The sequence below is a fragment of the Mastigoproctus giganteus genome, chromosome 10 (assembly GCF_048544385.1).
Source record: "Mastigoproctus giganteus isolate SK-2022 chromosome 10, ASM4854438v1, whole genome shotgun sequence".
Taxonomy (NCBI): Eukaryota; Metazoa; Arthropoda; class Arachnida; order Uropygi; family Thelyphonidae; genus Mastigoproctus; species Mastigoproctus giganteus.
In genome coordinates, this window is record NC_143584.1 from 171,033,874 (window position 1) to 171,046,988 (window position 13,115).

The 13,115-nt window shown below is 37.6% G+C and overlaps 1 protein-coding gene across 1 annotated transcript in view; it reads left to right on the forward strand.

The window, feature by feature from the left end:
* Positions 1-4,375: 4,375 nt before the first annotated feature.
* PGAP3 (Per1-like protein PGAP3) overlaps positions 4,376-13,115 on the forward strand; it is a 73,349-nt gene continuing 64,609 nt past the window's right edge. The window contains exons 1-2 of the mRNA XM_090382817.1: positions 4,376-4,749; positions 8,389-8,541. Coding sequence (XP_090238943.1) covers positions 4,450-4,749; positions 8,389-8,541 — 453 coding nt within the window. The 5' untranslated portion in view covers positions 4,376-4,449. The remainder of the gene's footprint in view (positions 4,750-8,388; positions 8,542-13,115) is intronic.

The window sequence follows — 13,115 nt, forward strand, 5'->3', positions numbered from 1 at the left end:
CAACAACAACAACAATAATAATAATACAATACAATACAATACAACTCGCTGGCTAAAATAAAAATTTCTGCAATCCAATCTAAACTTATCACCCCCCTTCCTCGGTAACTTGAATTTATGGCCCCTAATATAATAATAATAATAAGGAAAAAATTAGGAAGTACACGAACCTGAGACGTGAGGTCAAGGAGATGTGGCATATGCAAGAAGTATCGACCATCCCGATCATCATGCCAACTACTGTTATGGTACCAAAGTCTCTACATAGCAGCCCAGCAGCAGTAGGTCTTTGAGAGAACACCTACAAGGAACTCCAGAAAGTCGCAATCCTGAACACCTGTAGAATAACCAGAGATTTTCTCGACCAACTGTAATACTATACATCACAACCACTCTGTGTACTTTGTAACAGTACCCGTTCAGTGAGAAATAATATAAGAGCAACAATAATAATAATAATAATAATAATAATAATAATAATAATAATAATAATAATAATAATAATAATAATAATTTATTTTGGTCATAGATTGGACTAACACCGAGCTGGAGGATATTATGAGCAAGACAAGGACAATGATGCCATGACACACAAACACCACCCTAAGTCAGCCGTGGAGAGATTGACAATAGCTCCACAAGGAAGGGGAACGCACCAGATAGACTTCATTGAGTAGAAGTAGAAACAACGACCAGTTAGTTTAAATTCTGTTCCGGGTAAAATAATGGAGTCGCTGGTTAAAGATGCATTGCAGGATCATCTAGACAAGACTGCAGCAATAATTCAGACACAGCATGGGTTTGTTAAGGGAAAGTCTTGTCTGACAAATTTGATAGGATATTATGATGTGGTTACAAAGGAACTGGATGCAAAAAATAATTTTGATATCATATATTTGGATTTCAGGAAAGCTTTTGACACTGTTGCGCATGGAAGATTATTGTACAAATTCGAGCAGAATGGTATTAAGAGTAAGTTGCTACAATGGATAAAAGGATGGTTGAGTGGAAGAAGACAAAGGGTGGTAATCAATGGGTGCTGCTCTTCTTGGACTAATGTTATTAGCGGAGTCCCTCAGGGTGCGGTGTTGGGTCCACTGTTGTTTTGTATATTTATCAATGATATTGATGAAGGTATATCAGGCTTAGTGTCGAAGTTTGCAGATGATACAAAGGTTGGCAGGGTTGTTAATGACAGTAATGGCAGTTTGCTACTGCAACAGGATCTAGATAATTTGGGCATATGGGCTAAGAAGTGGCAACTGAAGTTTAACCTTGACAAATGCAAAGTACTGCATATGGGTAGAAGTAACCCCAGAGAAACGTACCAACTGTGTGGTACTACACTTAAGGTGGTAGAAAATGAAAAAGACCTGGGAGTAATTGTGCAGTCAGATATGAAGTTCTCTGAGCAATGCAGACAGGCTGCCAGGGCAGGTCATGGGGTTTTGTCAATGATATATAGGAATTTTGCTAGCAGGGAAAAGGAGGTGATTATCTCTCTGTATAAGGCAATGGTCAGGCCACGCTTTGAGTACTGCATACGGGTCTGGAGGCCTCATTTTAGGAAGGATGTAGATTTACTTGAGCGTGTACAGAGAAGGGCAACAAGATTTGTGAGGGGAATGAAGAGATCCTCTTATCAAGAGAGGCTTAAGTTCTGCAAATTGCAGTGCTGGAGACTAGGCACCTGCGCGGTGATCTGATTGAGGTGTATAAGGCCTTGAATGGGTTGAGCACGCTGAATTCTGATGGGATCCTTCCACTTGTTCAGATTACGAACCTAAGGGGGCATAAATTCAAATTAATGAATTTATGCCCCCCGACAGATGGAAGTTTGTTCCAGCAATTAACCACCCGCTTGCCTTTAGCCAGCGGGTGGTTAATTGCTGGAACAAACTTCCATCTGTCGTTGTGGAAGTTGAGAGGTTGAATAAATTTAATGAGTAACTGGACAGGCATTTGGAGGGAATGGTGTGATTTTTTTTTTTTTTTTCGCTGATGCTGCATAAGCTCATACATTTGCTTTCTTGCATCACATGCGACTACTACTACTACTACTACGATTGCTAACCTGAACGATTACTTCCAGAATCGTTCAGGTTAGCACTCAATTAGGGCATAAGAAGATAGACATGCAGTATACCCCACTCAACCTTAGCGAGCAGTCTCTCCCCCCAAACAGGATTTACAAACGAAGCTTGAAAGATGGGCAGAGAAGATAATCCATGGCAGACACTACAGTGATCTCCATCAAGATCACATAGATAAAATTGTTTCCAATGCATGGCTCACGAGCGGGACGCACTTCTCCGAGACTGAAGGATTCATGTTTACCATTCAAGACCAGGTAATCAACACCAGAAACTATGGAAAATACATCGCCAGGAGCCCTGAGTGTCCGATAACACATGTCGACGATGCCACCTGGACTCAGAAACGATCCAACGCATCACCGCGAGATGCAATGTCACCCAGACTGAGTACACTCCTAGGCATGATCAGGTGACCAGAATAATACATCACAAGGTAGCAAGGAAATACCAGTTGATCGAAGAAAGCGTACCGTTCTACAAGTACGAACACCAGGCAATTCTAGGTACCCGAACTCACAAGCTGTACTGGGGCGCCATAATATCTAATAGGACAATCCCGCACAACCGATTGGACACTACCCTTGTGGACAAGAAGGAAAAGGCTACCTATCTGATTGACATAGCGGTACCCAACACTGGCAACCTGAAGAAAACCCATGGGGAAAAAATCAGGAAGTTCACGAATTTAATACAGAAGATCAAAGAGATGCGACCAATGCAACAAGAAAGGACCATCCCGATCATCGTGTCAACCACAGATATGGTGCCAAACACCCTACATAACAGCCTAGCATCAATAGGTATAGGTCTCCCAGCGAACACCTACAAGGAACTTCAGAAAGTCGCAATCCTGAAAACCTGTAGAATAGTCAGAGAGTCTCTCGAGCAACAGTAATACCAGATATAACAACAACCACCCTGTGCACTTTGTAGCAATATCCGTCATGAGGTGGAACCCCAAATCAGGGAGAAATAATATAAGAGCAATAATAATAATTATTATTATTTTGATTAATGGTAGTCATATTTCCCTCCAGAAGTAGCTGTGTGCATTTATCGTTTTCACTCTTTTATTGCATCTCTAGCTGAGGGAAGAGACTGGGTGTCTACATTAAGTAATTTCTGACAGGTCAGTCCTGTTGTTTATACTGTATTGAATATATCGAAGAGAATATATAGACAATTTTTACCTAATTTCTTCTATTGGAAATACTGTAGCATGGTCCACAGTGAATATGAGTATATACAGTTTCACTTTTTCCAGTTTCCAATATAAAAGTTGTAATTTGAACACACTACTTTTTGTTATAATTAATTTTTGGGGGCATGATCACACCCGTAGTATATTCGGGAAACCTCGGTTTGAAGAGATACGTTACATCGAACTTGCCCTGTACTAATTTCGTGATTGAGTTATATGTCTCTGGAGAAGTTTTATGGTTTTTCTTCTGAAAACTTGGATTTTTTTTTTTTTTTAATTCTCTTAATATGACCTTATTGATCATAAGATATGCCATGGTACAAAAATAAATCAATTTCTTCCCCTGGTACCAAATTGAACCAACAAACAAGAGGACACAACCTCGATGAGAACTGATGATAAATAAATATTTATTTATTTTTTATTTATACATTTAGGGAAGCAAAAAGCAAAGGATATTGGTGGCGTTCTATGCTGTTTTAATTTTCTTGGACGTTGATGTGCAATGCCATGTGACTTAGAGTGTTATGGGTGTGTTATAGATTCTTGATTGGTTGGACGATTGTATCTGGTGTTTTGAATGTTTGTAGGGATTGAACATGAGTAAAGGGCACTATATATGCAAACGAATTGGACAGTCGCTCGTAGTATTTACTTGGCTTTTTTCAGTTTCTGAACTTGTTTTGATCATATCGAGCATTTGCCTTAGATAATCTAGGCTAATATTTATTATTAAGGTTTTTGTTTATCTAATTTACGCATTTAACCATTTTTAACCGTTCGGCTTACTTTTCAACTTTTGTTAGATCGTTTCAATTTTTATGTTTATCTTTATATACCGATTTATTTTGTATTTAAAAATATATTATAACTTTCGAAAACCTTTGCTTGTTCAGCTGAGTTCTCTAACATATCAGTAGCCTCTATGATTTTTATTTTAAAAATTTTAAAAGAATATCAAATATTGTGAAACATTTACTTGTAATAATTTAGAAAATCTTATAATTCGACATGAATTTCATATTCTCAAATAACATCATGGGTACTGTCTCTTATTTAGCCCCATAAATATTAAAAATGCCACTTTTTAAAATTGCACATGTCATCATTAGAAATGCTATTTTTGGCCTTAAGGAAATAGCGTAATTTTTAATGCCCAGACATATCTGGAGTGTGCCATGCATTTCATTTGTAGTGTTTATTATGTGCATGGTAAAAATTGCTGTTGGATCGCATGGGGACCGCTCCGATGTTTATCAAGCATGTTTGCGTTGGTGTACTGCCCATAATTGTTCGGATGCGACAGGCTTTGCTCATTTTATTGCAAATCGCCCATGGCATTTATCATTATTGCACTGGGATTGCCATGATGAATGTAAATATCATTGTATGTGGCATACCGTGCAGGTGTTTAAGAAGAATGGACACACAGTCCCACAGTTTCATGGAAAGGTAAGCTTAAAAAGTTATCTGTGTCAGTATAGTTGTTTTGACTCTTCAATCCCATTAGAGACTGGAAAAATTATTAAAGGCTTAATGAAATGGTGACGCAATTAGCTGATCTCAGGTAGAGGGAGTAGGGATTTTCTCCCGAAGTTATTCGTGGTTTTTCAATCTATAAAACACGCAAAACAGACTGGATACACATGTACATAATATATAAAGTGCAATACAATCTACAAATCAATTATAATAAATTTGCAAATGGGAGACTGCAAAAAATATCATGTTTAGCACACTTATATGTAAGTAGATTTCTTCTTTTTTTTTTTTTTTTTTTTTGTGACATGAAAGATATTAGGACCAGAACTATAGTCCTCTGATATCATGAGTAGGTTGAAGGTTGACAAGACATCAACTACATCTAGACAAGACTGCAGCAAAAATTCAGACACAGCATGGGTTTGTTAAGGGAAAGTCTTGTCTGACAAATTTGATTGGTTATTATGATGTGGTCACAAAGGAACTGGATGCAAAAAATAATTTTGATATCATATACTTGGATTTCAGGAAAGCTTTTGACACTGTTGCGCATGGAAGACTACTGTACAAATTGGAGCAGAATGGTATTAAGGGTAAGTTGCTACAATGGATAAAAGGATGGTTAAGTGGGAGAAGACAGAGGGTGGTAATCAATGGGTGCTGCTCTTCGTGGACTAATGTTATTAGTGGAGTCCCACAGGGTTCGGTGTTGGGTCCACTGTTGTTTTGTATATTTATCAATGATATTGATGAAGGTATATCAGGCTTAATGTCGAAGTTTGCAGATGACACGAAGGTTGGCAGGGTTGTTAATGACAGTAATGGCAGTGTGCTACTGCAACAGGATCTAGATAATTTGGGCAGATGGGCTAAGAAGTGGCAACTGAAGTTTAACCTTGACAAATGCAAAGTACTGCATATGGGTAGAAGTAACCCCAGAGAAACGTACCAACTGTGTGGTACTACACTTAAGGTGGTAGAAAATGAAAAAGACCTGGGAGTAATTGTGCAGTCAGATATGAAGTTTTCTGAGCAATGTAGACAGGCTGCTAGGGCAGGTCATGGGGTTTTGTCAATGATATATAGGAATTTTGCTAGCAGGGAAAAGGAGGTGATTGTCCCTCTGTATAAGGCAATGGTCAGGCCACGCCTTGAGTACTGCGTACAGGTCTGGAGGCCTCATTTTAGGAAGGATGTAGATTTGCTTGAGCGTGTACAGAGAAGAGCAACACGATTGGTGAGGGGAATGAAGGGATCCTCTTACCAAGAGAGGCTTAAGTTCTGCAAATTGCAGTGGCTGGAGACTAGGCACCTGCGCGGTGATCTGATTGAGGTCTATAAGGCCTTGAATGGGTTGAGCACGCTGAATTCTGATGGGATCCTCCCACTTGTTCAGAATACGAACCTACGGGGACATAAGTTCAAATTAAGAAAGGATAGATGTAGAATAGATGTGCGGAAATTTGCCTTTAGCCAGCGGGTGGTTAATTGCTGGAACAAACTTCCATCTGTCGTTGTGGAAGTTGATAGGTTAAATAAATTTAAGGAGGAACTGGACAGGCAATTGGAGGGTATGGTGTGATTTTTTTTTTTTTTTTTTTTTTGGCTGATGCTGCATAAGCTCCTACACTTGCTTTCTTGCATCAAGTGCCACTACTACTACTACTACTACATGTTGATGTTGAACTTCAACTTCTGTCATCTAGTTTTTAGAAAATACAAAAGCAAATTGAAAAGAACAGGAGTAGAAGGGATAAAGGAAAAGTTAGTTTTGAGTCGAACTTTTAATAGTTAATGACCAAGTAATGCATGTGTTTGGATTATCTGGAAGAAAGATGTGGAATTGCAACTGCTAATTCAGAAAAACAAGATTTCTCAAACATGAGAGAACACCATTATGTAATGATCATGGAATTAATTGTTTAAGTCAGGAAACATACAGCTACGTACATACTGACTTCCTGCCTAAATCAAGATAGTTATTTTTTCCCTTGTGAATTTGTGGTCTGTGTGTTTTTTACAACGTATTCCCATTCATCCAAGCTCACAACAGACTCTGCTTGCTGATTTTGACTATAAATTCAAGTGTAATTTTAGAATTTTTTTTAAACTATGATGAACTCTGACTGTTTAAACTATTTAAACTCTGTCTGTTTTGAAATACTGTAATACTAAGGAAAATTGTGAGAATATCAGCATTGGTATGAGTGAACTGACCATGGGTAAGAGCCCATCTTTTTAATTTTTTATTTTTTTTAATTTATTAAACTAGGAATGTTAAAAGTGCAGTGTTTGTTGTGATATTCTACTGTCTTCCACCTAGCTTATGCTCATAACTAGAACATTTTTTTTGTTGACATGTTTTTTTTTTTTTGTTTATCCCTTGTCACAATTTCTTAGAAATAATTGGATAAAATTAAACTTGTTTACCAAGCACTCCATATTTGAGTTTCCTTGGTATGATTTTGGATGTATAAAAGTAAAGCACAAGTTGTTTTTTCAAGTTTATGTATTTTCTGTTTCTCTCGTTATATGATGTGACATTGCACCAGAAAACTGGATTTTTAGAATAATATAAAATAAGAATAAAACTTGGAATATAAGGCTTTCATTAAATTTAAAACTCACTTCAATCATTATTAATAGCATTCCACAATTTAGTGGTTCCAAGCAAATATAGTTTTATACGAGTATATTACATATATGTATATATGTGCATGTATATGGCTGATGCTGCATAAGCTTGCTTTCTTGCATGTATAGAGGGGTGTATCTAAGTTTCACTAACAAAAGTATAGGTGTAATTCTATGAAATACCAAAACAAATAAACAAGTTATATATATCCAGAATTTCTCCTTTTCTCAGTTATGCTCTTCTTTTATGTGTTTGAAAAGCATTGGACAAGAACACTTTTAACAGTTGTGCTATGAGCTTTATACAAGGAAAAGTGAATGTAATTAGTTATCTCTAATACAGGTTTTTAAATGCCTTTATACAGTGTTTGGTGAACATTAAATCTGCTCCCAGTGGTAGCCTCAAACTCGGAAAGACAACCTGCATTGATGCAGTGCTGACTGGTTTGCATGTTCAGAAAAACCAGGTGTGTTCCAAATTGAATTGCAGACATCCTGAATGCAGAGAGGACTAGGTTATTATTATTATTATTTTTTTGCATTCCACGGATGTTTCGTGAACCAGGATCTTGAGGTGCCTCGGTTCCCATCAAAAGAAATCCAGCAGAGTCAGGTCAGGTGGACTGTGCCAACGATGACACAGGATCACTGTTTCCAGTTATTTTCCTAGTGCATTGCAGTCAGATGGTTATGCATCACCATGCTGAAGTGGATGGGGAAACAATCATGCTGGAATAACATGTTCCAGTGGAAAACTGAGAGGTACATGTTCCACTAATTTGGAACTAGTACCTTCCTATAATGTTTTTAGATTTTTAAAACCCTTTTTACCTATCACTTCAAATACACAAAAAGGAAGCATTTTTGGACACATTTATAAGAACTTTTTTGGTATGTAGAATTTTGTTGGCATAATTTAGAAACAATATGTGCACGTATATATTTTTGTTTATAATATTTTATGCTCTTTGATAGTGGCCTTTTATTAGACTTGGGGGAATTCAGGAACCTGCTTCTGCTGTGTTTTCCATACTCAATGCAATAAGTCACTTTTGCATGTGGCAAAAATTTAGGAAAAATGTTCCAAGCTGTTCTCCTAATTATTTTGTTTGGAACTTACAGGGGATGGTAAGTTTTTATTATTTTTTTTATTTTAATGAAAGTTGAGTTAGATAATATTATTGTAATTACAATGCATTTTTTATTGTGTAATGAAGCAGTACTTATCAGATGTGGTGGGCAGGAATTCTATTAATATTAGTCTGCAATTCATGGATGTGTTGCATCGTGTGCCTGCTTCTGATAAGAACAAAGCAATTCCTCTAGACTGCCTAGTGAGGAATCTATATGTCGTCGTTTTTGTTATTATTTATTGTTAACTATTTTTTGTATTATTTGAAATTTCAGTTTAGAAAATAATAAAACATTGCGACCTTTCTGCTAAAGTTGTTGATTAACAGGCAAATTGCTGTTGCAAATGTATGAATAATGTTAAAGTGTGTACTGCCTGTTTAGGAACTGCAATTCTAGAAGACAAAAGTTATTGGGTTTACATTATTTCTTACATGCCAAAATTCATTGAAATTTTCAAGCAGTAACGGACTGGATTGATGCAGATGGATAGGAAGAATGTCATTTAAAATTTTTAGTGTCAGTATACTTTTTTTTTTTTTTATGTAAACCTCAAACACGAGAGGTATTAAAACCTATAGTACCGTGCTTGGGTTCGAGGTTGAGAAGATGAAAGATGATATTTGTTGACATTGGACTTGTTCTTTTTTTTTTTTTTTTAGGAGCATTAGCAACTAAGGCAATATTGCTCTGGGATATGCAGTGGTCATTCCCTGACCTTTCCACATCCTCCGTATTTGGTGGTGACGGTCTCAAACCCCGGTCTAATCAAGAAGCCTGTGCTACGCACTGCTGCTCCTTCCCACCTGGCTACGGAGGTGCCTGACTTGAACTTCTGTAGACTGTAATTGTCAGGAAATACGTATGAAGGAAGGTTGTTCCAGAAAATGGCAGTTGAATGAATGAATGAGGAAGATGAAAAGTTGGTTCTGTGAGTTTGAAGTTGGACAGTAAATGGATGTTGGCTGGTGGTGGCACGTGTTTGGACTGTTTTGAAAAAGAGAGCGGGAATTATAGAAGCCAATTCAGAAGAACAGTGCCCATGGAAGTATCTGTAGAAGAGGCATGCAGCAGAAACAGTATGTCTATGAGACAGTGAGTGGCGAGACTCTGTTAGAGATGAATCATTAATTAACCTAACTGCCTTCTTCTGAATGGAATCAAGAAGACTGAGAGAGGTTTTGGGGGCACCACCCCAGATGTGGAAACAATATTCCATGGCAGGACGGATTTGTGATTTATACAGAGTGAGCAGCTGTTTGGAAGAAAAGTAACGCTGAGAGCGAAAGAGAAAACCAAGTTTTTTAGATGCAGAGGAAGCAATATTTGTAATGTGCTTGTGCCAAGAGAGATTAAAAGTCAGGGTAATCCCTAAAAGAGATACAGCCAGGCCTCGCATAACGCGAGTTCGATTAAAGCGTGTTTCAGTTACCGCTATTTAAAAGAATTATACCACTTTTCACTTTACACAATGAAAATTTCCAGTTAATGCGATCTTTTTTTTTTTTTTTTATGCGATAGTTGAAAAAGATTTGAATCACACGTTAAGCTTACCGCGTGTCGGACAGGCAGTAAATAAACATTTGCCTGCTGCCCACCTCGGTGTGTTCCATCTGCTAATAAAGTCAATGCAGACTTTCATTTAAAAATTCTAATTTTTAAATGAGCCAGATGAAAATGTTACCATGAAGGACGAAGGAGATAACGGTAAAAGACCTAGATGAAATCTTTCTTATCGCAGAGAACCTCAAACAAGAGGTGTGAGGTTCTCTGCGATATTTATTTCGCCAGGACCCAGAGAAGATTGTCGGCTATCGGAAATTGATTGATGAAAAGAGAAAGTCAACACTGTTCAGATATTTCCGCAACAGTCATTTCTTCATTGTGTATTTTATATCAGAGGTTCTCAAACTTTCTGGGTTCATGGCACCCTTAGTGTCTCAGTAATTTTTTCACGGCGCACCTAGACCAAAAGAAATACCTAACAGTTCCGTTTAGTAGTTAGGTCCAAACAACTTAATAAGAAATGTTGAAACTGAACTACCTCAAGCTAGTAGTTCGCGCAGTGTCCGACAGATGTTGAGTATCACTCTGCTTCCATCGAAAATTTAAAATATTCTGCGGCGCACAGTTTGGGAACCGCTGTTTTATGCAATAAACATTTAATTCGATAATTATTTTCATTATCTTTTACATTGTATACAGTTAAAAAGTTATTTAAAAGGTATTTTTAAAATTCTTTATGGACATTCCAGAAGGTCAAGGACCAATTATAATTTTTCCTATTGATTATTATATTCGATTAATGTGTTTCCATTTTGCGTGATGCGCTAGCGGGACGAATTAATCGCGTTAATCAAGGCCAGCCTGTATATCATTTTGCCTAGAAATTGGAGTGTCACTAAAGATAAGCATAGGAGCAGAAGAATCCTTTTTGCGAGATATAAGACAAGACTGAGTTTTAGAAGGGTTGAAATCGACTAAGTTGTCTTTACCCCACTGGAGAAATACCCGAAGACAGTGACATACCGATTCCATTTAAGGAATCGGTATGTCACTTCCTATTAGGTGGCTGTTAGATTTTAAATGACTCAAATGACGTCACTTCCTAAATGGCACTAATGATGCTAACTCAGATACTAATGTTGATTTGGTAGAGTAAGTAGTTGATTTAGTAAAGTAAGTTATATGGAAATGACGTCACTTCCTAAATGATGCCAACTCAGTCCCTAACGTTGATTTGTAGAATAAGAAGCAGGTAGTAATATTATGCAAGAATAAAAGAATATTATACAAATTTTTTTTTTTTTTTTTTTTTGTTAATGTAAACCCCAAACACGAGAGGTGTTAGAACCTATAGTACTTAGTACCGTGTTTGGGTTGGAGGTTGAGAAGACGAAAGAAGATATTTGTTGACATTGGACTTGAACTTCTGTAGACTGTAATTTTCAGGAAATACGTATGAAGGAAGGTTGTTCCAGAAAACGGCAGTTGAATGAATAAACGAAGATGAAAAGTTGGTTCTGTGAGTTTGAAGTTGGACAGTAAATGGATGTTGGCAGCACGTGTTCGGACTGTTTTGAAAGAGAGAGCGGGAATTATAGAAGCCAATTCAGAAGAACAGTGCCCATGGAAGTATCTGTAGAAGAGGCATGCAGCAGAAACAGTACATCTATGAGACAGCGAGTGGAGAGACTCTGTTAGAGAGGAGTCATTAATTAACCTAAATGCCCTCTTCTGAATGGAATCAAGAAGCCTGAGAGAGGTTTTGGGGGCACCACCCCAGATGTAGAAACAATATTCCATGGCAGGACGGATTTGTGATTTATACAGAGTGAGCAGCTGTTTGGAAGAAAAGTAACGCCGAGAACGAAAGAGAAAACCAAGTTTTTTAGATGCAGAAGAAGCAATATTTGTAATGTGCTTGTGCCAAGAGAGATTAGACGTCAGGGTAATCCCCAAAAGAGATATATCATTTTGCCTAGAAATCGGAGTGTCACTAAAGATAAGCATAGGAGCAGAAGAATCCTTTTTGCGAGATATAAGACAAGACTGAGTTTTAGAAGGGTTGAAATCAACTAAATTGTCTTTGCCCCACTGGAGAATTACCTGAAGATCGGCATTTAAGGAATTGGTAGCAGATTTTCGAGAAGTTGAAGCTGATTGAGCAGGACAAGGTTTCTCAAAATGGAAAGTGGAATGCAATGTGCTATCATCGGCAAAATTATGGTTAGGATTTCCAGTCAATGGAAGAAGGTCATTAATATACAAGAGGAAAAGAGTGAGGGAAAGAACTGAACCTTGGGGACACCGGCATTAGTGGAGAAGTTAGAAGACAGAGCCATCTACCATCACCCTCAGTGAGCGTTCAGAGAGAAAACTGGATAACCAATTACTAAAAACAGTTGGCAAACCATAAGATAGAAGCTTGTTTAGAAGACCTTTATGCTAAACACGATCAAAAGCCTTTGAGATGTCAAGAGCAACTACTTGTGTTTCACCGAAACTTTCCATTGAATTAGTCCATAAATGGGTAACATAAGCCAGAATATCACCAGTGGATCGACACTGACGGAATCCATACTGGCAATTGTTGATCAGACAGAAAGTTTCTAGGTAGTTAATTGATTTCTCCATTACTTTAGAAAGAATAGAAGTAATTGCAATGGGACGATAATTGGACGGGAGGGATTTGTCACCCTTTTTAGGAACTGGCTGGATATGAGCAAATTTCCAAGCAGAAGGAAAAACACCTTTGGAATAAGAAAGTGAAAAAAGGCGGCAAAGAATAGGAGTAAGTTCAGGAGCAAAGGTTTTGAGAACAAGTGGAGAAATACCATCGGGACCTGGAGTTTTCTTAGCATCAAGATTTGTCAAAATCTTTCTGACATCCTTTTGACGGAATACCACAGGAGGCATTGAATGGAGCATGTAGGGAATGGTGGGAGGTGTTTTACCAAGTTCATTAATATATGAGTTGGAACTAAAATGGGATGCTAGCAGGTCAGCTTTATCCTTGGCTAAAGTGACAACAGAACCATCTGGTTTGGACAGAGGTGGGAACAGAGATG